This window comes from Curcuma longa, chromosome 1 (assembly GCF_044706935.1).
Source record: "Curcuma longa cultivar G26 ecotype Majalengka, Jawa Barat chromosome 1, ITB_CL_G26_1.1, whole genome shotgun sequence".
NCBI lineage: Eukaryota > Viridiplantae > Streptophyta > Magnoliopsida > Zingiberales > Zingiberaceae > Curcuma > Curcuma longa.
Genome location: NC_133861.1, coordinates 26,206,614 through 26,233,058, shown reverse-complemented (window position 1 = coordinate 26,233,058; position 26,445 = coordinate 26,206,614). Strand labels below are relative to the sequence as shown.

At 34.3% G+C, this 26,445-nt stretch overlaps 2 protein-coding genes across 3 annotated transcripts; both read left to right on the top strand.

Moving 5' to 3' along the window:
• The first annotated feature begins 756 nt into the window (after positions 1 to 756).
• On the top strand, positions 757 to 1,820 carry LOC141826963 (putative polygalacturonase At3g15720). Its single transcript, XM_074714272.1, has 4 exons — positions 757 to 902; positions 965 to 998; positions 1,082 to 1,246; positions 1,470 to 1,820. The coding sequence occupies exons 1-4, from the start codon at positions 757 to 759 to the stop codon at positions 1,818 to 1,820; spliced, it is 696 nt and encodes a 231-aa protein (XP_074570373.1).
• Positions 1,821 to 17,478: 15,658 nt separating this feature from the next.
• On the top strand, positions 17,479 to 26,169 carry LOC141821173 (mitogen-activated protein kinase 10-like). Of its 2 annotated transcripts, none has more exons than XM_074708567.1 (10): positions 17,479 to 18,004; positions 18,681 to 19,079; positions 20,932 to 21,059; positions 21,229 to 21,288; positions 21,838 to 21,987; positions 22,059 to 22,214; positions 22,381 to 22,592; positions 22,675 to 22,776; positions 25,540 to 25,694; positions 25,779 to 26,169. In XM_074708567.1, exons 2-10 carry the CDS (start codon positions 18,683 to 18,685, stop codon positions 26,048 to 26,050), a joined length of 1,632 nt encoding a protein of 543 aa, XP_074564668.1. In that variant the 5' UTR covers positions 17,479 to 18,004; positions 18,681 to 18,682; the 3' UTR covers positions 26,051 to 26,169. The 2 variants fall into 2 exon arrangements, with proteins under 2 accessions (XP_074564668.1, XP_074564660.1); XM_074708559.1 differs by having other exon boundaries at positions 18,671 to 19,079.
• The last annotated feature ends 276 nt before the right edge of the window (positions 26,170 to 26,445 follow it).

Below are 26,445 nucleotides of genomic sequence, written 5' to 3'. Positions count from 1 at the left end.
GCGGGTTTGATTCCTATTTGTGATCATTTTTATAAAAATTCTTCATTCCTTGTAAAGAATTTAAATTAATTCAGCAAATAAACAAAAAATTTAGGGTTTAAACTTCACTGACTTACTAATTTAGGTTGGGATTTATTTCCACTTAGAATTAATTTAGGATTATTTGCTTTTTCAGATGACTAATTTTGAAAAAGTATGTTTATTAAATTATTATTTGAAATTGTATAATGGTAGTTTTGTGTATATATAATTTTTCTTAATTTTATTATATCTATTTATATTTTTAAAATATTTTTTATAATATATATCAAAATTTATGGGGCTTACGCCCGATGCCTCGGGGCTTTCGCACCGTGTGGGCGGATGGTAAACGCCTCGCCCAACGCCTTCGCCTTTTAAAACACTGGTTAGCGAAACCCAATTTCTAACAATTTAATCACTTACTTTTCTAAATGAAACTCAATTTCCTCTAAACTAATCAAATTAAACTAACCAGAGGCTATACATAGAACACTAGCTAAACTTCATCAGCTTCTATCTGTGCTCTATATAAAGGACACTGAACCTCTCTACCTTCTCCATGTACACAATCAATCTCTGTCTTCTTAATTCACATATATAATTCTCATAATTAATACAATGGTGAGCGATCGAGCAGTTTAATTAATCAGCAAGCAAGTTAATTCATTCTAATTAAACTAGCTTTACATGCATGCATGTTTGTAACAGGATTATCAGCTCTCGCTTGTAGCGTTAATGGCGTTTCTGTTTCTTCTTCCTCCCATCGCTTCGTCTGCTACCTTCGACGTGGTCAACTACGGCGCCATTGGAGATGGCAAAACCGACGACTCCCAGGCTTTTTTGCGAGCATGGGCGGAGGTCTGCAACGACGCATCAGCCACGTCCTCTCTCTTCTAAATATTCCATACAAAACTTTCTTGCTCAATCCTGTTCTTAACTTCAGAGGCCCATGCAAACCTTCCTCCATCACCGTCCAGGTATATTTATTTATATATATATTCTAAATCAATTTAATGATTCAAATTAATATTTTGATCGATATATATCCATGAATGAATAGATTACTGGAGTTATAGTGGCCCCTGGAGATGTGAAGGCGTGGAGAGGAAACAACGCGAATTGGCTTATGTTTTCTGATGTCAACGGGTTGACTTTGACCGGAACAGGAAGAATAGATGGTCAAGGTCAAGGATGGTGGGACATGTGTCCACGTGATAATAAAATGGTGCTTTAATTTAATTTATCAATTAATTAATATTATATTTCTCACCAAGAGTTTATAGTATTAATACAAATTAATTAATTATTTCTTGCTTCTTTAATTTTCAGAGTTGCATACTTGGCCCGGCCGTAAGAATTTAATTTCAAATAATATCTATCTATATATATATATATAGATACTATTAATTAATTTGTCTTAATTAATAAATAATTTAAATTAATTGCAGCAAGTTTTGATGAACGGATGTAATAATTTAGTGGTGAAGGGTTTGAAGCTGGTGAACAGCCAACGATCTCATTTGGCCATCGTCAACTGCAACGACGTTTTGCTTTCTCAACTCACCATCACTGCGCCGGAGGAGAGCCCCAACACCGACGGCATCGATGTCGCCAACTCGCGTCGAGTCCGGATCGAATGGTCCACCATCGCCACAGGCGACGACTGCATCGCCATCAACCGGGGCACCTTCCAAATCAACATCACCGGGATCGCTGACACCTTAGATGAGTCCCTTAACAATGCAATTTTAGAAGACCCTCCTGGTAACTTAGGTAAAGTCAACCTCTTAAGAGACTAACTGACCTGATACTAACCACAACTTAAGCTCTCAAATTGCCAACATGAAGATTACTAAGTCTCCTAATTTAAACCATCTCCTACTCCCCCATTGACAACATCAAAATGATTTACACCATGACAGTCGACTAATCATAATGTCAATAAGTCCACTAATAAATTGGAACAGTCAACTGCACTTCATAAGCAATTCCACTGCACTTAGATTCAAAAAGTAACAAATTCTATAAAAGGTTGAAAATTGTGGAATTTTTATAAACAATTTTATTAGATGCCAATTTAAACTAGAAAATTAATTTTTCTTGAAAACCATATTAGTTTTTTAAATTTGACCAAGTTTTTCAAAGGTTTCAAGAATAAATGGATCATGCATTAACTTAATGCAATTATTTTAAATTCTTCAACTTTGAAACAAGTAAACCTAACTTTTTCAAAAACTTTGAAATAGGCATTTATTCAATTTTCAAAACAAATGATCATGCATCCAATTGGTCAATGATGAATAAAGGTCAACAAATAATGTAAATCATAAGTATCCTAACATCTCACCGTGTCTGGGTTCCTTAATAACAAATCCGAGTTGTACCTATAGTTTTATGAGATGTAAAGATATGAGCATTCCTACATAGCTATGTGATCATGCGATGCTACCCAAAGCTAAAATAGCAAGTTAACCTAGTAGTAATTTGCATGTAGTTTAGGATGGTTGCCAATCCTAAAATGTTATTGATGGATTTTAGCACCCAAAGTAAATTAGGGCCAACCAAACTAAGTACTTCTTAGGAATAACGAATTTTATACCTACCTTGCTTATCTAGGATTGCCCCTAGTAACTTGTCTATAGAATTTATACTTAGGTTTTCTATATCCTAATGCTTTTGTGCTAGAATTTGACTTTTGACTTCCAATGATCATACTCAAGTTATTTGGAAATTTAGCAGCCTTTAGGGTTTTACTTATTTCCTTAGTTATTTGTTTAAAATCTCTAATTTTTCAAAATCAGCATTAGGGCATAAATTTTCTAGTCTTCTTCCTTCTAATATGCCTACAATTCCTTTAAATGCAAATTTTTATTTCTAAGTTAGCATAAAGATCTAGTCAACAAAAAAATGGCATTAAATAATTCTTTGGAGGAAAATTTCTTTACCTCACTTATCATGCCATCCGACTTGTAGGGTAACTCCCCCTTCACTAGGTCTCCCATAACTTTTATCTTTGACTGTGATGCTAACTTTTATCATCAAATGTCATAAAGGCAATGCTTGCCCAATAGTTACCTTGTTCTAATGAGGAGGTCATGTCATATCCCACATGGCTTTCAAATTTCTCTTTTTGGGCTTTTGCTCAGCTTTTCCTTTTTCTTTATTTTTCTATTCCTTTTTCCTTAATAATGGGCATCGATCCTTCGTGTGCCCTTCTTCATTTTAGTTAAAGTATTTACTCTTCTATTGCCTTTTTTCTTCCTCAGCATTCTTTTAATAGTTTTCCACTCAAAATTAGAATTTCTAAAAGCTTATCTTATTTTCCTAACCGAAAAGGCTTCTTCTTCCAGGTCCATGGAAGAAAATTCTAATGAAGAATCTCTTTCATATTGCCTTTTTCCTTTTGTGTTGCTATAAGATCTAAATTCTCTCTCGAAACTCCTACAAGTCGAGACTCATGTAATTTTATGGTAAGAAAGAAAACATTTAAACTACTTATCTCGAGATCCTTTGACATATAAAAAGGATATACCATTGAAACCCATTGAGATGTCTTCAAGAATGCATTTATGGCGCATGTCTCGGTTGTACAGTGTTTCATGATGCTTAACAATCCATGATTAATTCTTTTAGTCATGCATAGAGCTTTGCCACGGATTCTTCTTTTTCCAATTTAAATGACCTGATTTCTTAGAAGATCATTTGTCAACTTTGACTCCGAGGTGTCTTCAATGCAACTCCACCAATTTATCCCACAATTCTTCCACAGATTGGTACATATAGATCTAATTGATCTCATTTTTGTGGGTCGGATGCTTAGAAATTAAAATATGATACTCGTCTTTATAAGTTGTTGTGTGTTCATCTTTTTATTTCTTGATCCATCGATATTCCTCTAGATCAACTCATTCTATGCCCTTGGGCATCTCAAAATTGTATTTTATGAGTAACATTAATTCAAAATCAATTTTAAAGAATACATTCATTCTGTGCTTCCACATGGAAAATTCCTCTTCGAATTTAGGTAGATGAATATTTAATGTGGCCATCCCTTTTGATGCTTTGCCTAGCGGTTAGTCCATAGAAGAACAAACTTAGCTCTGATACCACTTGGAGCAAGTGGATCAAAGGACAATCGAAATGCCTGTAAGTAAAAAATTCAATCTACTCTTGTTGTGATCTCAGCAAAGTCACATAAAACAGTAGTAGCGAAAATCAAACAAAAGCATATACCACATCGTGCACACAAGCTTCTAATGTGGTTTAGCAACCACTAAGCTCCTATTCCATGACCTATTATCTTTTGGTGGATCATTCCCAAAATGTTCTATACTTTCTCTTTCACTGCAACACCAAAAGTGGAGAAACCTCTTACAAGATGTTCACAAAATTTGTACAAGAAAGTTTACAACAAAGGTGTTAGGGTTTACAATAAGGCTTGATGAAATAATAGGATATTGACGTATAAAAGTGGATCTATTGTACTGCTGATTTGTGGTCTTTTGAACCTATTAAATAGCTTCTTCCTCAACATGAATCTTTAACACGATCTTGCTATGTTGACGCCCGTCAATCAACTGGTTTGTACCATCAGTTCTCTTAAATCGTTATCTAATCCATCAGTGATGGCTTGCTGAAATCATCTTCCTGTAGCATCAATAAAGTGCTCAGTAGCATCAGACTTGATCAACTTGGATTGTTTTCCTAGGATCATGAAACACAAACATCATCTGGGCTCTACCAATCGACTTCATAGGTATTAGTCGACTAGACCATTATGGTCTATTGACTAGTTTTCAGACAGACCATTCTATTCATTGCTTGAGTCAACTACCCAATCAACTTAGCCGTCAGTCGAGTGAAGAGCTCCTTCAGTCAACTGGTATATTAATTACGAAAAAACTAATGACTAAGTTTGCATTAGTTGAATGCTACCTTCGTCCAAGTACATTTGCTCTCAACTCTTAGCTCACTATACAACTATCTCCATCATCAAGTTATCTCCCGTCAAGCTTCTTGTCTCAGATGCACTAAGCTCTCAGTTTTCTTTGTGTTATCTTTCACGCTCCGCTTACGTAGTCTGCCTCTCAACCATTTCCTATGAAGCTTGTTGTTCTTTGGATGCACGGAGCTCTCGACTTTCTCCTTGTACCAACCTTCACACTTCATTTATGTAATTCGTTTCTTAGCCATCTCTTAAGCTATCGAGTAACTACGACCTTGGCCATGCCAAATCCTCTTTTTTTGTGTAATCACTAAGTCCCTATACACTTAGACACACATATTATATTATAAAGCAAAGCAAACCCTAACTTAAATCTTTTAACCAAACACCAATATTGAAGGTCGCTTCGATTGCACTAAAAAAACTACACAAAAGAAATTAGTAACAACTTAAATATTTACAAATCTTGACATAATTACATCTATAATTATTTATGACTTCAATGCTTCTCAACCAAATTGATTTCATCATTTAGTTCCATCCACCAAATAGTTATGTCCACCAATAGTGTGAACAAAGTTGTATTGACTAATGATTATCATAAAAAAAAACTAGTGATATGACTAATTTTCATATTACATTTATGAATTTAAATTTTCTCATAACAAATATGCATATCTACTTTATTTAATCATATTGTGAGAAAAATTTATTGCAATGTTTGTTTATTTTTCTTGCCAACTAATTTGAATAAATAATCAAAACACAATTCAATATTTACATTAGAGAATATGCTAATTTGTTAAGAGAAATCCGTCTTTGTATATTAATTTTGTTATAGGTTATGTGAATTCACATTCACTTTTACCACCTTCATATACCATGATTCCACTGAAGACCTAGACAAAATTCCTGCCCTATAACAAAGTGAGATGTTTTTTTATTCATTAAAAGGGCGACCAAAAACAAAAATCACAAAGACAACACAAAAAGGAAACCAAGCACATTGATTTCTTACCTATTGTTAGACAAAGTTAGTGAAGTCATTGTTTCCTATGATTGGAAGCGACAAACCAAGAAGACAAGTTGACAACTCGCCTAAAGTTCTCAATGGAAGAGAATAACACAATTATGATTTTAAAATTGTCTAAGTCATATAAAATTTGCATAGTTAATTATAATTCATGAAAAAATTTAATACCTATTGCAGACAAAATTAGTGAAGTCATTGTTTCCTATGTTGCGACGAAACATGAAGAGAAATTGACACCTCACCTTAATTAAGTTCTCAATGGGAGAAAATAACACATAAGGACTTTAATTATTGAAAATTTTAAAGTTTCCTAAGTGATTTAAAATTTGTATAGTTTATTATGTTTCTAGGGAAATAGTTAGAGAATTTTTTAATTTGAATTTGTTTAGTTCTTTAAGAAAAATCAATAAGATTTTTATTGGGATAATCTAGGCTATTATATTATGAAGAATGAGTCTTATTTTGAGTCTATAAAATAAAAGTTAGGATCCTATGCATGACTATAATTTTTCAATTAATAAAGAATTCTCCTTACTATATGTGAGATTAGAATTCTCCATGCGAGATACTTATCCCCATTTCATCAATTTTATCACATTGTTTTTGTGAGATTTGAAGGTTTGATTTGGATGTTGGGTCATCTATGTTTTATGGTAACATATTAACAGATTGCTTTTCCCTAGAAAAGTCTTAAGACAAAATCTAGAAACACAAAATCAAGTTGGTACAAAATAGAGTTAATTTTCCTAGATAGGAACAAAGAAGGTGAACAAAAGCAATGAGCTCTAATACTTGACAGTATGATCATTTACCAACTTAGAATCATTTTCATCACAATATATAGAATCAGAATTAATCTAGCAGCACAACATAATGCATATTAGTTTGGTAAAAACATATATAAACAATGCATATATTTCAAATGGTAAACTTTCACTAATGTTCAAGTACAAAAATTGAGGAAGTGGTTATTAAATGCAGATTCAAGCAACATGTGCCCTGCAAAACTATTTAAAAACCAGAACTGACAAAATGAAGATAACAAATAAAAAGAACACACGTGCTTTGCTACTTGAGATATTGCATTAATCCAATCAACATCCAGTTGGGTAAGAAAATAGTTGACAAATAAATTAACCCTAGAAAAGAAAGTATAGTTGAGAAGCCAATAGTCACAGGAAGAAGGGCAACACCTGGGCATCAAGTGATAAGCAAAGCACTATTCTATGAGCTTATGAACAGAATATGAACCTCAGAATATAAAAGGACAAAGATTAAAGTGATAGTAAACAGAAATCAAAACCTTCATAAGAATTCATAGTGGGAAAGAGTAAAGAAAAGATAATTAGATCAAGGAAAACAGAAATCTGATCAAGAGGATTCTGCAATTTTGGCATGACAAATCCTTTTGCTACATAGCAACAATTTGGACTTGGTCAATTGAAACTAGTCACTAAATGCTAATTAATCAGCTTTTGCATGCACGACCTATCCTATCAGCTTGAGATTATACAAGTTGCAAGCAGTTAGTGTTGGATTTTATTCCGTTTGGTAGGCTTATATATTATTTGTGACATGCGGATATGTGTCATTAAGAAAACCAAACTCATTAAGTGATTTAATTAATTATAGAGGGTTTGAGTTATTGGATCTAGAGATTTATGTGTAGAACCCGCTAACTCAAACCGTTATCATCAATGAGCTGATAACAGATTAGGTCATATATATAGATATGGTCCCCATTAAATTAGGGATTCTAACAAATCTCTTTGCTCCCCATCGGTGGAGAGATTCACCCTAATTCCTCCGAAAGACCAGCCCCTTGCTCTCTCTCTTCTTCGGCAGGATTCTCGGATTCGTGAAAGACACAAAAGGGCGATGACTTTTCTGCTACAATTAGGTTCATCATCTCTCTTTTGTATTTATTTTTGTTATAGATTTCGATGTAACTAGATCTCTTGTTATTTTATTTTCCTTTATACGAGTTTATACATGTTTTAAAATTCATGAGGTTAGGAAAATAATTTCTCAACAAATGGTATCAGAGCCACGACTGTTTCATCATTTTCTATAGCAATAAAATTAGGGTTTTTCATTGATTTCATTATTTTTATACTAGATTCGATTTTCCTAGTGTAAAATAATTTTTGTTCGTTGGAAAAATTGATTCTATAGAAATAAAGTCAGGGTTTTTCGTCAATTTCATCGTTTTTATGCTAGATTCAATTTTCCTAGCATAAAATAATTTTTGTTAGTCGGAAAACTTGATTCTATAGAAATAAAATTAACGTTTTTCATTGATTTCATTATTTTTTATACTAGATTCAATTTTCGTAGTGCAAAACAATTTTTATTCGTCGGAAAACTTGATTCTATAGCAATAAAGTTGAGTTTTCGTCGATTTCATTGTTTCTACTAGATTCGATTTTTCTAGCGCAAAATAATATTTGTTCGGCCGAAATCTTGAAAAGAAAAAACTAGGATAGCGATATTTTCAAGTTTTTCATATTTTTTCGTGAAGAACATGAAGAACGACAATAACCGCCATGTTTTTCCCATGAAAACCATCGTTTTAAATAGGATTAGGATTAGAGTTTTAAACCGTTGTCTCTCCACCGCTTGGGTTTCCACTCAGGACTACTTAGGAATCATTAGTGAAGTAGATTACTTTTATCCGATTTGGTTTCCTAGGATTTTTTTTAGTCTATCTTTACACCTGCTACTAAATTGAACCATTGTGTCGGCCCAAAAGAAGGCATCTTAAGTAGGTTTAGTGTACTTGTGTCAGTAGATGTATATTTATACTAAAAGTAATTGGCCTAAAGGAAAATTACTTTTACGTCAGATATATGTTTAAGGCTAGTTTACAACTAAAGAACAAATTCTTATTTGTTCAGATCATACGCATAATATATCGACCCAAAGGAAGACATATTAGGTGGCTGATTAAGGTTGTTGTGAGTCGTGAGCATGTAAATAACTCATATAAAGTGTCAATTATGTGTATAATGCGTCGACTCAAATGAAGACACATTGTGTGACCAACTAAGGTTTAGGCTATAATAGAGAGTACTACTGATAAACTACATTTTTAGTCTAAAGATTAAAATTTAATATAGCTTTACCCATTGGAAAGAATATATTACTGTATTCTTGGGCTGCATGGACTTGGATTATGCATTAAGACACGATCGCCCCACACCCCTGACTAATGCTAACATTGTAGAGCAAGGGGCTGACTTTGATAAGTGAGAGCGATCGAATTGCATGAGTTTAAGCGTTATGAAGCTCTCAATTCTGAAACTACTAAAGGGCTCAATAACTGAAGAGGAGAATGTAAAATCATTCCTAAAGCAACTAGCAAACCAATTCGGGACAAACGAAAAGATCAAGACAATCACACTTTTATCGAAGTTGGTGTCCATGCGGTACAATGGAAAGGGTAACATACATGAGTACATTATAGAGATGTCCAATTTCACCATAAAACTAAAGGCAATACAGCTCGAAATGAAAGAGAATATGTTAGTGCATTTTATCTTGATATCTCTGCCTGCACAGTTCACTCCTTTTAAGATATCTTATAATACTCAAAAAGAGCAATGAACATTAAATAAGTTTATTGCTCATGTGTGCAAAAGGAAGAGAGACTGAGACGAGATACATCTAAAAGTGTTCATTTCACATTCACTTATCAGAGTTCGAGCAGTAAAAAAAAAAAGAGAGAACCAATAACAAAAACAAAGATAAATAAACTGCAAAATCTGAGATTCATGGGCATAAAAAGCAAAAGAAGCAAGATAAGAATTCTCCTTATTTCTTCTTAAAAAGAAGGATCACATGAAGAAAGGTAATTGGTGTGCTAAGAAAGGTAAATTCCTTAACTTTGTCAGTTCAGAAGTCAATTTAGCGATTATGTCTAATAACATTTGATGGATAGATACCGGTGCTACTACTCACATAAGCGTCACTATACAGGATTGTCTCAGGAGCCGACTGTCGCTTGATGATGAAAGATACGTCTATACTGAGAATGACAAGAAACTAAAGTAGAGTCCATAAGTGTTTTTAGGTTTTATTTAGGAACTAATGTTTTCTGGATTTGAATAATGCATTTTATGTACCGTCTTTTAGATGGAACTTAATTTCTTTTCTTGTTTGGACAAATCTTATTATTCTTGTTCATTTGGAAATGGAATTTTTAATATTTTCCTTAATTCAGTATTGGTTGGCAATGGTTTCTTAATTAATAAGTTGTATAAATTAAACACCTTAAATCCTACTAATGACAATATAATTATGCATAGCATAGGTACGAAACACAATTTGACCGACAAGAATTCCTCCATGTGGTGGCATAGGCATTTAAGACATGTTTCCAAACAACGCCTAGAAAGATTGATGTCACATGAAATTATCGATTCGCTTGACATGCCAGACTTTGAGATCTACATAGAGTGTGTTAAGGGGAAGACCACTAACAAGAGGAATAAGAGTGCAAGCCGATGTAGTGACGTTTTAACCAATACATATGGACATTTGTGAATTGTTCCCTAAGGCATAGGAACGAACACACATATTTTATTAGTTTCATGGATGACTACTCATGATACAACCATATATACCTTACTTATGAAAAGTCGCAATCATTGGACATGTTCAAGATTTTCAAAGCTGAAGTTGAAAATCAACTAAGCAAGAAAATTAGGATCATTAGATCCGATCGTAGTGATGAATACTATGGTTGGTATGACGGATCAAGTGAACAATGTCCAGGACCATTTGCAAATTACTTTAAAGAATGGGGATCGTCCCTCAATATACCATGTTTGGTACTCTCCGTCAGAATAATGTAGCTGAGCAACAAAATCGTATCCTAAAAGACAGTGAGAAGTATGATGGTTTTTACTTCTCTACCAGAGTTTTTGTGGAGTGTGGCATGCAAGACTGTAGTTTACCTACTTAACAAGGTACCCAATAAAGTAGTGGTTAAAATCCTATACAAAATGTGGAAGGTAGTAAGCCTAGCACTAGGCATTTACACGTCTAAGGGTTGTCCAGTTGAGGATAGACCTTATAGGCTTAATGAAAGAAAACTAGACCTAGGAACTATGAGTTATCATTTTATGGGATATCCTAATAAGTCTAGGGGATATAAATTTTATGACCCCTCAAATAGATCCTTTTTCGAGACAAAAATGTCAAGTTTAGTGAGAATAATAGGAGCACTAAGGTCAGGGACATATCTTTTGAGGAAAGCATCCTCCTATGGTCACTACAAGTGCAATAAGTAGTAGTTTGATATTCACACCCTACATTATGGATATTACACATCCTATGAGAGTAGTGAACCAAGATATACCCGTATCATCTCTAATACAATTGGAGGAACCTTCACTGAAGATTGAGAAATTGCCTCATATTGATGAGCAAATACTTCAACTACCTCAACAGCAAGTGTCTTTAAGATGATCCACAAGGGAACGAAGACCCATGATTTTTTGTGATTATGTTTATCTCCAAGAGCATGATTTTGACATTGAGTTGGAAAGTGATCCTACATCTTTCCAAGAAGTCAAACAATGCTCTAATCTCAAAAGGTAGATTGAAGCCATGAAGGATGAGTTAAGTTTATGGCAAACAATGATGTTTGAGAACTTATCGAATTATCTGAAGGTACAAAATCCATTAGTTGTAAATGGATATTTAAAATCAAACGGAATTCGAAGGGCAATGTCGAAAAGTATAAGGCTCGCCTTGTTGCTAAGGGATTCAGTTCAAAAGGAGGATATTGATTATAAGGAAACTTTCTCATCTATGTCGATGAAAAACTCCTTTAGGATAATCAGGTAATCATTTTGTAGCTCATTTTGATTTAGAGCTATATCAGATGGATGTAAAGACTGCATTCCTCAATGGTGACATTGAGGAGTCTATATATATGATGCAACCGTAGAACTTTGAGTCTGAGGACTCGAAAGCACCTAGTATGTAGATTAAAGAAGTCCATTTATGATTTGAAACAAGCATCTCTGTCAATGGTATCTAAAAATTTGATCAGGTGATTACTTTATTTAATTTTAAGAACCCTGTTGATCAATGCATATATGTCAAGTTTAGTAGGAGTAAGTTTATAATACTTGTTCTATATATGGATGATATATTGCTGGTAAGCAATAATAAATGTTTGCTTCACAAACCAAGTCATTTCTATCAAGTAATTTTGAAATGAAAGATCTTGGTGAAGCATCCTTTATCTTAGGCATACAGATATGTTGTGATCGTTCAAGAGGTATTCTTGGACTTTCACAAAAGAGTCTATATTGAAAAGGTGTTCATACGGTATGACATGCAAAAATATGCATTTAGTGACATATTAGTGTCTAAAGGTGACAAATTCAGTTTGCAGCAGTGTCCATGACTTGAATTTGAAATAAAGGAGATGCAATAATTCCCTTATGCATCATTGTGGGAAGTCTTATGTATGCACAAATTTGTACGTATCGGGATATTGCATACATAGTGGAGATGTTAGGAAGATACTTAAGTAACCTAAGACTAGTGTAATAGAAAGTCGTGAAAAAAGAGTAATGTCGTATTTATAGAAAATAAAAGGATACATGCTCACATATCAGAGGTCTGATCACCTTGAGGTGATTGGATATTCAGACTCCGATTTTACTAGATGCTTGGACAGCAAGAGGTCCACTTCATGATACATCTTTATACTTGCTAGGGGGGTTATATCATGGAAAAATATCAAATAGACACTAGTAGCCACTTTCACTATGGAGGCAGAGTTGGTAACTTGTTATGAAGCATCTAATCACAAGATTGGACTACAAAACTTTCATCACAACATTGATGATCGTTGATGACATCAATAGGTCATTAAAGTTCAACTGTGATAATAAAGCCATAGAACTTTATGCCAAGAACAATTATAGTTCATCGAAGTTAAAGTACATCGACATCAAATTTCTAGCCGTTAAAGAAAAAGTTTAGAGTAGTCAAGTGATGATAGAGCACAGTAGCAGAGATTCTATGTTGGCAGATCCACTCACCAAGCAATTGGTGCCTAAGGTATTTCATGCGCATGTTGTGGATATGAGAGTTCTTCTATTTGATGAAGTACTTGTTTAGTGGGAAGTCTATATTTATCTTTGATGTTCTATATTTGTTAATAAACACATGCATTTTATTTTGGTATATTGTACGTACTTAAGTTCAAAATATTCATGTGTATTTTATTTTTCGACAAACTAAAATAAAGTTATCATGATTTACTAACGTTGTTTAGCATATGATGCTTGTAAATATGATATGAGATTCCTTTTGGAATCATGAGGTTTAGATCATGATTTGCTATTGCAGTTTAACATAAAGTGATGCAAATATGATCAGGACTCTTTTGAGTCATTAGGAGAACCAGTTGGAAATTGACATGTATGGATTATATTTCATGTAATTTCTATGATACACATTCACATCTTGATCTATGTCATTAATGACATTGGTATTGTGATTATTGTAGGGTTTGTTACAGTCATATTCTAGTAACTATGACCTTTTTAGTTCATATACCAATGAAGTTAATGGACCAGATTATTTTCAGGGATATTTTATATCTATAAAGTTTGACATTATTGTTAACATCAATTAAGGTTTAAATTGTATGTCATATACAAATCACATATAGTCCAAGTGGAAGATTGTTGGATTTTATCCCGTTTGGTAGGCTTATATGTTATTTGTGACATGCAGATATTTGCCATTAAGAAAACCAAACTCGTTAAGTGATTTAACTTATGTTATTGAGAATTTGGGTTATTGGATGTGGGTTCATATGTGTAGAACTTATTAAACCGTTATCATTAATGGGTTGATCATATGAACTATATAACAGATGATATATATATATATATATATATATATAGGCATGATTCCCATTGAATTAGATATTCTGACAGATCTCTTTGCTCCCCATCGGTGGAGAGATTACGACGTTGTCAACCTAATTCCTCCGAAAGACTAACTCCTTGCTCTGCTCTCTTCTTCCGTAGGATTTCTAGGCTTCATGGACACACAAAAGGACAATGACTTTTCCGCTACAATCAGGTTCATCATCTCCCTATTGTATTTATTTTTATTATAGATTTCGATGTAACTAGATCACTTGTTATTTTGTTTTCCTTTATACGAGTTCATACATGTTTTAGAATTCATAAGGCTAGGAAAATAATTCCCCAACAGTTAGGTCTAGTTAAACTCGTTCAGTCAAGGATCAGAAAATCAAGTTTATACCAGCTTATATATTATTTGGCATGCATATGCTATATCTATTCTATTCCCTGCATAGGTTTATTTTATTTTTAAAAACAGGAATATGCATAATAATGACATTGTGAAGCTAATCGCCTTACAATCTAACTCATCTCGGCAGATGATGCAGTTCTTGAATTTTGACAAATCAAGATCAAACCTCTACCAATTGGAAAGGTCAATAAGTTCACTGACTAATATTTATAACCAAATACTGCCTCCATAACCAAACTTGTCCGGTCACTGCATCCAGCAAAGGAATGTCTAATGTGGCCCAGAATGTAGTGAGTTAGTATACACAGTATCTTCAGATAACAGACTAAATGTTTTCAAAAGATGACCAATCAGCATGTACATATATATACTATTCCATTATCCATTACTTGTTACTCGGGACAAAGGCAAATCAGTAAGATAAATTTCGATGTATTGCCAGATGAGATAGTGAGCCAACATATATTTCTCTAAAGCACCTACGATTAAACAAATTCGAAGGTAGGAAAAAGGAAATTAAAAAAAAAAACTTCAGATCCTGAAAGAACAGATGAAAAACAGTGATAAGGGGAAATAGCAAATGAACGAACCCTTGTGACGCTGCTGCAACAGCATTCGACTCATTACCCGTAGTAGGAATATCTTCCGAGACCATCCTCCGGGATGCTTTCCCCAATTACTGCGAAATTATTACTTCCAATCAGATCATATAAAGGATAAAAAAAAAATTTTAAACCATTGTAAGAAGGGCTGCAATCGGTTAAATTCCTTGACCCAACCTAACAGATCAAATCAAACCCCAATGAGCAACAGAAGGGTTGGGCGAGAATAGATTGAAGCCTTTTGAATTCCCAGATCGAAGTCGAATCAAAATCAATCAAGCAAGAGAAAAGCATCAATCGAGGAATCCCGAGATAACAAATAAGACGGAAATCAAGAGAGAAGAGCGGCATGCGGGATCACCTCGGCGGCCTGGCGAGAGGAGGATGGGTTGGATGGCCGTCGCCGGTGTGGATTTGGATTGGGATTTAGGGTGGCAGTCGCCGTTGGTGGGTATGTGTGATTGTGAGAGAGAGAGAGCGAGGGAATTTTATAGTGGAGTTGGGGCGAAGGGTGGAAGAGAAGACTTGGGGATGACGAATCAAGTATCCATACGGACTCGCGTGTGGCGAGCACCCTCCCCCTTCCTTGATTACGCGTTTTTACTCGGTCAGACTGGTGGCCGCAGTTTCAAAAATAACATTTAACAATCATTTTTCATATGTACGGATGCTTAAAATAAGATTGTCTTTATACAACGTATTTAGTTATAATATTAAATAAAAAAATTAAAATAAAAAGAATAGTTACTTGCCTAGTGTGTCGGATAAGAGGTGTGAATTTGACATATCTTGTAAGCAACTAAATTTTTTTTATTATAAAAAATTATTTATGCGTTATTTATAACTCAACCTTTAAATCTTAAAAAAAATTTAAATAGTTTAACCATAAATAAAATAAAAATAAAATGATACTATTACCGTTTTAGACGTCCAAAATATTTTCGGACGTCCAAAATCTACTATTGCAGATGAGTCGCACAGGATAAAACATGCAGATATCAAAATCCTATATATATATATTTGTTGGACAATCTTTGCCGAGAGGGCCGATTGGCCGAGTCGCCGAGTGCCGAGACGCCGAGTGCCGAGACGCCGAGTGGCCGAGATGCCGAGTGTCGACTGGATGATGTCGAGGCATGCGTTCAACGCAGTTTCTTTAAAACAGATTCATCTCCTCTTAAGTGCTTTGGAAGGTGATGGACGACTGTTTCCAGGATACAACGACAAGACCAAAGAAACGATCAAGCATAAATCGTTCCCGGCGAACTGATTACACCCAAAGGCTATCACCACCGGAGAGGGAAAGCAGAGGAAAGGGAAGCAGCGATTGAGAAAAGAAAAACGATAAATCCTTTTACTCACATTGCTAATCTTTGCAACTCTCATCTTTTGCTCATGTACCCGAGTCATAACCTAACAGTCAGCTCCATATAATATAACAGGTCTAACTACTGTTTTGCAAAATCTTTCTTTTAGTCTTAGAGGTATTTTATGATTATAAAGAACACTTACACTTTCCTCCATTTCAACCATTATATTTATATTCTATATAAATATATTTCTCAATCTTTCCATCCTTTTGTAAAAATAATCCTAAATACTTAACGTTCTCAATTATAAATAACTCATCATCTCTTATCTTAATAATTATCTCATTGCTTTTGATATTACTAAATTTAAAATATTTATGTATTCTATTTTTATTCTACTAAGTCTACAACTTTTTACTTCTAGCATTTTCCATTTCAAATTTAGTTTTAAATAATATTTAATTATGTTAAAATTTAAATTAAATTAGTGGTATTTAGTTTTTTCTGTTTTAGTATTTAATGAAGTTTTTAGTTAAAATTTAATTATTATATAAAGGGATGAAATTACCTTTTTCATTTTAAAATATCTAATTAACTTTTACATAAAATTTAATTACTATATAAAGGGAATGGAATGTAGGATATTTTAGAAAGAAAAAAAAGTTGTGATTAAACAATTTCAGGCTATGTGAGCTAAGGTCAACTTTGATCACTTTAGCCAATGTTGTACAATTTATGTCAAAGTTATTTTAAAATAAAGCACAAAAATTATTTAAAATATTAAATTATAAATAAGATATTATTTTACTATATATATGTTTATGATAGTTAAAGCTGTTCTAAAATAATAAAATAAATCAAATTTATTTTAAAATGGTATAGTTTTTTTTATCACTTTAATTAAAGCTATTTTAAGATAATATAATTCATGCTATTTTAAGATGGAGCATAGAGTATTTAAAATATTAAATTATAAGTAAAATCTTATTTTAATAATTTTTAAAATGGAAATTATCTTTTGATGATAAGTATCAATTAAAGACTCCACCTGAAACGACAAACCTCAATTGTCGAAAAAAATAAAAAATAAAAAATAAAAAATAAAAAATAAAAAATCCTAATATAAACGAATACATGAAAGGTGGTTTTTTGGGTACGTTGCATTGGGGTAAGAGTAGGACTGTCATCGATCCGATCGGTTAAAATAGTGCCTGATCGTAGAGGAAGGTGGAAGGAAAGTGGATAGGGAAATCCAGCGTCCTCTTCTTGCTTTACCCTCCGCCGCCTCGCTATCTCTTCCTGGGGATCTGCCCGGGAGGCCTGATTCGGTGGCGCTGGGATCGGGACCGTCGCCGAGGGCCAAAGCGATGCGGAGCCGGAGCGCGAGGACCTGTCTTTCTGTCGCTTGTTCCTGCTGGTCGTGGAGGTTTTAGAAGAATTGAGGCGTGCGGGGGCGGTTGAGGAGGGTTCCGTGAAGGAGGAAGTGGGGTGCATGAGGGATTTGGTTGGGGAGTGGAGATGGGCGCGTAGGGATTGCAGGCTAGTGATTCGGAGCAGGTGCCGCTGGGGCCAATGCGGCTGAACTTGATTCGCGTTCTCGCTTTGCTCAATTGAATCGAGTTGGTTCTTTTCTCTTTTCCGGAGTTGGAATTGAAGGAGGTTATTAAGTTTACCCAGTTCCTGGGGAAGGGAAAGTGAAGGATCTCGTGGAGGAGAAGAAATTCGAGCACTAGAAGGAACTAAGTCGTAAAAGATGCAGCCAGATCAGCGTAAAAAGGTACGAAATTGCGTCTCGAGTCTTCTCTTCCTCTCTCTTTGGTTCACCCAGTAGTTTCATTATTCTGTAGGATTTTCGGTAACTCAGATAGTGAATCAATCTATTTTATTTGTGTGTCTTGTTCGTTGGACAATGATTTTTTGTTTTGCCCCTTTGTCACATTTGCCAGACTTTGGTTCAATATGATTTAGCATCATTCATATCCGTTGTTTGATTCAATTTGGTAAAAAAGAGGCTTTTTTGTTTAACATTTGATCCTTCCTTGTCGTTGTAAATATATCTGAGAAATTCCTTGTCGTTGTAAATATATCTGATTTCTCTGCTTAATCATTTAAATACTACTCAAATGTCCTGTGGTTTTGTCATGTTTGGACGTTAATGTTAGATGTTTGGAAAATTTATACAGGACTTATATGTGTGATATGGTGATGTTACATTCTTTTCTCTGTCGTGTCTTGTGAAGCTATTATTCATCTACGCGATTAGATCAGGTTTGATAGTGCTTGACTAGTAGAAAAAAATTGTATTTAAAAACTACTGATATTTAACTGTTCAATAATTTTGTAATTTCAATTAAGGTTGTAATAAGTTGAAATCTCTTCAGGAATTTTGGCCTCAAATATTGTTTACAATGTCATAACTTTCTTTTAAACCCTCATTCTATAGAATGCAACAGATATGGAATTCTTCCGAGAATATGGAGATGTCAGTCGGTACAAGGTTCAGGAAGTCATAGGTAAAGGCAGTTATGGTCTGGTATGTTCTGCCATTGACACACATACTGGGGAAAAGGTGGCTATCAAAAAGATACATGATATTTTTGAGCACATTTCTGATGCTGCTAGGATACTTCGAGAAATTAAGCTTCTTAGGCTTCTAAGTCATCCTGACATTGTGGAGATCAAACACATCATGTTGCCTCCATCTAGAAAGGACTTCAAAGACATATATGTTGTCTTTGAACTCATGGAGTCGGATCTTCATCAAGTTATAAAAGCTAATGATGACTTAACCAGAGAGCACTATCAATTTTTTCTTTATCAACTTCTTCGTGCATTAAAATATATCCACACAGGTGAACACTCTTGCTTAATATCTCATATCATAATTTTATATTTCTGTTTGCTCATGCTTTTGTGGTAAACAAGTATTCATGGTTTTTTCTAAATTGTTTGTTGGTATTCTTGATCATTTCTAGTGAAAAAAATCATGTAATGGCACTAGGTTCTTCTAAAGAGGTTTTCTAGATAAAATAAATTGATAGAAACATCCTTCTACAGATTCCTTATGGGAGGTCATGTTCATATATTTTATAAGTCTGATTTATTCTGTTTCTAGTAAATTATTAAATATTTGTATATCTACAATGATTCTATATCAAGAAATATACTTCTTCAAGTCACCTTGCCTACTAGTTAATAAAATTATATATTGGTACTGTATTGTTAAGGAGCTTTGTGTATTAAACCAAGGGTTATTGTATTTAACCTTGAAAAGTTCCTCCCAATACCTCTGAAAGTAGACCCGTCCACGGATTGGATCCGAATTGAACCCGACCTGGAATCGTAACCTAGTCAACGGTCTGGTAGGTTACCTATTGACCCAATTCAATAGGTTTGAACCATTGAACTAGCAGCTTGAATAGCTAGTTCAAAACGCAATTTATAGTCGATTCACAAGTTTTTTTAAAACCCTTATTTTTTAACCAATTTAGATTTTTTCAATGAGAACCTCTCATTTAATAATATTCATAGCATTATAATAGTTTTAATGGTGTGATTCAATTATAAACAACCTATTTATTATAAATTTTGTAATGCAGGACTATTCCACCATTTTATGGAAGCCAATTTGCCAACCTATTTGCCTTAAATTTTTTAATGTGGGATTATCTCACCTTTAACTCATTAAATTTGTTAATCCCATTTAACCCTCTTAATAGGTTACCCATTGAAGGGGAGCTTTGGCGCAACGGTAAAGTTGCTGCTGTGTGGCCTAGAGGTCACGACTTTAAGTCTCGAAAACAGCCTTTTATAAAGCAGTATAAGGCTACATACAATAAACCATTCTTCGGGACTCCGCATTGACTAGAACTTCGTACACCAGGCTACCTTTTTATTCATTTAACACCTAACTTATTGAGTTTATAGTAACAATCTAACTTTTATGATATGTTCAATGATAATTTGCTAAGGAATATAATTTGTTCAACAATAAAATTATATGTATATTGAAGACTATCATTGAACATACAATTTTTTTTATAGATATTGACGAACTACGTGGGTTTTAATTTCCTTAACCCTAAGGGGTTATGAATCAATCACAAGAATTGTAGAGATGAGAATGTTAAGATGGATATGCGGATATATGAGGATGGACACCATTAGAAATGAGAATATTAAACAAAAAGTTGGGGTTGTGCCTATTTAGGAAAAACTATGATAGACGCATTTAATATGATATGGGCATGTACTTAGGTAACCAATAAATGCCCCAGTTAGATGATGTAAGACCATGACAAATACGCACATTAATCAAGGAAGAGAGACCAAAGAATACTTGATTAGCAATGAAAACATACGATAAAATTTATTTAAATATAGATGAAAATATAAAGGATCAAGCCCAATAACGTAGGAGGATCCATATAACCGATCTCACTTAGTAAGATAAAAGTTTAATTGTTGTTGTCGATTTATTGAGCTTATGCTTACATTTATTTATTTTTTTGTTTTGAAAATGCTACTACACTATTACGTGCATATGTAGCTTCTCAACACCCCAGATATTTGCATTCTTTCTGGCAACAGACTTTTGTAATTGCAGTTAATGTTTATCATCGAGATCTAAAACCAAAGAACATACTGCTTTCTGACACTCCAGATATTTGCATTCTTTCTAACACCAGGCTTTTGTAATTGCAGCTAATGTTTATCATCGAGATCTAAAACCAAAGAACATACTGGCAAATGCAAACTGTAAGCTCAAAATATGTGATTTTGGTTTAGCAAGAGTTGCATTCAATGATACACCAACAACTATATTCTGGACGGTAGGCCAATTATTATGAACAGTGGAATTCAATTCTTCTTTCTCAGAATTTGCTCTCTTTTTCACATAACATTATTTGCTGTATGAATCATAGAGTTTATGCTCTCTACATGGATAATTGTAATCTTCCCTTGGTAATTATAATCTTCACTCATAATCATCTTTTGCAGGATTACGTTGCAACCAGATGGTATAGAGCTCCAGAACTATGTGGGTCATTTTATTCTAAGGTAGTGTTTTTTTTGGCCTTTTTGTTTGACAGGGTAGTGCTTTTGTCTAATCTATTTAACCTCCCGTGCAAGTTATTATATTGAATCATGTAAAATCATTGACATTTAGCAAAGCAAGTTCAGGTTTATCCTTTCCATTTTCAATTAGAATGTGGAACATATATTTGTTGGATTATTGGGTAAATAATGTAATAATAATTTTGTTTATATTTTTTGTTCATTTAATATGAGAAATAAGCAAGCTTTATGTGTGTATAATACAGAAAATTTGTTGAAAAATGAGGTAATTTTCAGCCCTATAATTATTAATTTAACAATGGATTGACAACCAATGACTGTTTCAAGTGTTACTATCTTACATATTTAGAGTTAAATGTTCTTCAGTAATTAGAAACACAATTCTTGTTCAGGAAGGACATTTGTACTCTCCTGTAGTCTGACATATCTTAGCTTTCAGGTACTTGATTGTGCTTATGGTCAACGAATTCTTCCATTTGTATTTTTCTTTTATCATCTAGAAAACGTAATTGCAGTGTTTGTGTATTGCAGTATACCCCTGCTATTGATATATGGAGCATTGGTTGCATTTTTGCTGAGATCTTGATTGGAAAGCCTCTTTTTCCGGGTAAAAATGTGGTTCACCAGCTGGATTTGATGACTGATCTTTTGGGAACACCTTCCTTAGATACCATTTCTCGGGTACTGCAACCATGTAGAAGAATTGTTACTATTAATGCTAATTCTACAGTGACAATTCTTGTGTATTCCAGGTGCGCAATGAAAAGGCAAGGAAGTATTTAAGTAGTATGAGGAGAAAACAACCGGTTCCCTTTTCTCATAAATTTCCTAATGGTGATCCTATGGCGCTTAAATTGTTGGAGAGGCTTTTGGCATTTGACCCTAAAGATAGGCCATCGGCTGAAGAGGTTTGTTTAGTGTCATGATGTAGATTTTCTGTCAAATGAGCATTTGCTTATGTAACGTCATTTCCCTTGTGCCATATGAAATTATGACCATAAAAGTTAGTTATTTTTACTAAATATTCTAAATCACAATCTCCTAATAAGTTGAAATGCTGTGTAAATTTATCAGGCACTAGCTGATCCTTATTTTAAAGGACTGTCTAAATTGGAAAGAGAGCCTTCATCTCAACCAATTTCAAAGATGGAGTTTGAGTTTGAAAGACGGAGAGTATCAAAAGAAGACATTAGGGAACTTATTTTCCGTGAAATACTGGAGTATCATCCACAACTTCTCAAAGAGTATATTAGTGGAACTGAAAGGACAAATTTCCTTTATCCGAGGTATTAATTAGTATTTTTTTTCCCATATCTATAGTTTTCTGAAGCATATTACAAAACTTTATCCATCATCTTGCCTGTGCAGTGTTCTTGATCAATTCAGAAAGCAGTTCTCTTACCTTGAGGAAAATAGTGGTAAAAATGGATCAGTAGCTCCTTTAGAGAGGAAACATGTTTCTCTCCCTCGGTAATTGTTTATTCAACATTTAGTTTCTATATGCATATTATGTCTTGGAATATTGTTAGACATATTTTGATGTGGTTAGATTGGAAAAAAAACTTGAGGACCTTTTGCATCTCTAGCCTTTACCTCTTCGGTCTCAAGCTTTTATAACCATGATTGAGTTTCATTTCCTAGTGGGTTTAATCCATTCTAGTAAACTAGATGAATTAGCTTGACAGGTAATTTATGCTTGTAGGATCGAGCAACGATAGACCTTTTGCTTTGTGTTCTTTCTTGTCTGTTAGAGTTAGTTTATGCAACGGAATATAATAAAAGAAATGAAGATGGGAACACAATAGATTTACTTGATTCTCCAGGGTGCTACTCCAAGGCATGTGTACTCGGGCTTGACGTGAGTCCACTATCTCTTTCTCCTTTCTGGAAACTTTTCAGAGGCGGAGAAACCTTTTACAAGATATAAGTACAAGCACAAGTATAAAAAATGAGATGCATATGATATAGACTATATAAACAAACATGTGTTGATTCGGTTCGAAAGTCCTAAATGTTGCACACTCCTTTTGATGCTTCTCCGATCATATAAGCTGAATTTCTGAGAGCTTTTTCGAGCATAGAATGAATAGTATCGAGTGTAGTTGATTATGAGCTTCTGTATTTGAGCTTTCTTTTATAGGACTTTATCGGTTGATTGATAAAGATCTGATCGCACCGAATTAGCATTTGATTTCCTCTTTTTCGATCGACTGATCAATTGGGTTCGATCGATCGAACCATAGTGCTGTCCAAGTTCTGTCCAGGTTCATAATCCGATCAGATCAAATTCCCATGTGATCCACTTTTTAGATCGTCAGGATCGGTCGACTGATCCTCCATTTTCCTTTTGCAGCCAGATCACAACATACCTAATCCGTTGATTGAATTTGGGTTTGGTTGACTGATCTATAGTATTAGTCACCTGATTCTGATATTTCCTTCGATTATATCTTGCTTACCCTTATCTCTAGTAACCAGTCGATCAAACCTTCCTGTTCGGTCAATTGAACTAATCGCTTGACTGAAAGTGTCACTTGGTCGATTGAAAATTTTGTTTCATACAAAATAGAAATAACACAATTGCAATAATAATAGTATTAGCAACATTGTTCTTTGGTCGACCAAATATGTTGTGGTCGATCTGCGGTTGACCGAAAACTTTATTTCGATCGCTCAAACATACTGATCACACTTGCTTGAAGTTCACTTCTTCAAGACTTCTCACTACTTAGGATTTACTCCTGTAGGATTTTTCCTTTGCTACATCTAATCAATCTTGACCTTCTTGAATTTTTCCCTTGCCAAACATTCAGTCACCCTTGACATGCTTGGACTTTCTTTTTGTTAAATATCTGACCAACCTTGACCTGCTTGAACTTTTTATTTACCAGACATCCGATCAATCTTGACCTGTTTGAACTTTTTATTTACTAGACATCCGATCAATCTTGACCTGCTTGGACTGTTCTTTACTAGACATCTGGTTAACCTTGACCTGTTTGGACTTCTGTCTTGTCTAGGTCAATCTTGATCTGTCCAGACTTCTCACTTGAATGTCAAGTATCTGATCAATATTGACCTGTTTAGGCTTCTCACCAGCTCACTTTCAAGCATCCAACCAATCTGGACTTGTTTGAATTTTCTCGCTAACTTAATCAAACAACTTGGCCAACTTTGACAAGACTTTATTAAATATATTATTAAACAAACAACAAAACCTGAAGCCGATTGCACCAACGGTGCTTTTACTATATGCTAGCCATGAGGAATCATAGTTAAGGTTGTCAACAAGCCAAGTCAAATTTTGTGTTGTTTAAACTTGTTTGATAAAGTAACCAAGCTAGGTTGAGTCTGAAATAAACTAAACCGTTTAAATGGTTGTTCATGCTTAGCTTGATTTTTTTTATGAGCTTGAGCGTGGTTCGTTTATTCTAGCCTTGAGGAATCGTAGTTAAGGCTATCAACGAGCTAAGTCAAGCTAAGCTAAGCTTTGTGTTGTTCAAACTTGTTTGATAAAGCAACCAAGTTAGGTCGAGTCTAAAATAAACTAAACCGTTTAAATGGTTGTTCATGCTTGGCTTAATTTTTTTTTATAAGCTTGAACGTGGTTCGTTTAGATATTTCTAACTCTTTGTTTGAGCTTGTTCGATTGTTTGAAATTTTTATATTTTTAAACTTGTTTGGTTGAGCTTAATGTTACAAACTTGTTTGATTGTTTTGAGAGCTTGTTAATCTTGCAAGTTTGGTAAGATCCTTGTTGATGAACACGACTCACAAATTTCGTTCGTGTATATTGTTTATAAACATTGTTTACGAACATCTCACAATCTTTGTTCATGAATATTAACAAGCCGAACACATATATGTTCAAACATGTTTATTTAGTTTAATAAGTTGTTCGACCTTATTTATTTAATTAATCTTATGTATATTAAACGGACATAAACAAACTCTTACTAAGCTAAACGCCAAGTTTATTTGCAAACGTTTGATTTATTTACAATCCTAATTGTAGTCTAGTAGTTATCTAATTAATTGTTTTGACATTTGGTACCGTAGCTTAACCTAAATAGGTTGATATTACTCATTGGACTCTTCACTTTCAGCAATTATCATGGGCTATCCTCTTTGGCTATTTTTCATCACACGGCTTGACCAACTTGATGATGGTTCATACCTTGGCTCTTGCTTTTCCATTTTTAAGAAACATGTTGATTCCTTTCCATTTTGCAGACCATCCGTGATGCACTCTACCTCAGTTTCCGCAAAGGAGGAACCGAGGGTGTCTTCATCCAGAGGCAGGCAAGTGATCGACAACACAGTAGGTACCAGAGAACTGCCAAGAAATGTTGCTAGCACTTCACTGTTGCCTCAGTGTGTTCCAGTAGGTACGTATCTAATCCTCATTACCAGGTTGCTCCAGTTGCAACCCTTTGTTGACAGAAGTTAGAAAATTGGTTTCAAAATGTCAGCTAAGCCCGGGAGAGCCACAACTCCAGCGACGCAGTGTGATGTTAGTGGACCAAGCCATGTCTTTCCACATCAACATGGGATTCCGCTTGGCTATTCTTTCCATAGAAGCACCGGCAATGTAGCTTCCTCAGAGAGGAACTTAGAAGCAGATCAAAGACCACCTCATTCTATGTTGCGAAAACTCGCACAGCCTCTCAACCAAACAAGAGGAACCAAAGCTGTAACAGTCGAAGACAGAATGTCCGTAGATGTGAACTTGCTGCCTCCATAACTTACAGAATGAATTCTCTGTTCCAATGTGTTGTGCAGGGACAGTTGGTATATGTTGGATGAATTATGGCATTTGCATGTTTATGTTATCGAGCAAATGAAAGCTACTATTCTGTGATTTCCTTTCGATGTCAAGTGTTTCCAAGTGTTCTTGAGAAATATTAATAACCACATGAAGAAGCCGTAGGTACGTTAGAAGTACTTGAGACTCGGCTGCAGTGATACAAAGGTCAGTTTATTATTTATTTTTTATGCCTTATTTACTATTTGTTTTCTTTTGGTACCATTAACCTTGATGGGTTTAACTTAAGTAAATATAAAATATAATTTATATATTTTTAGATGTTGATCTTTAGAATATTTATTCCTATTGAGATTTGAATTTTGATCTTATTC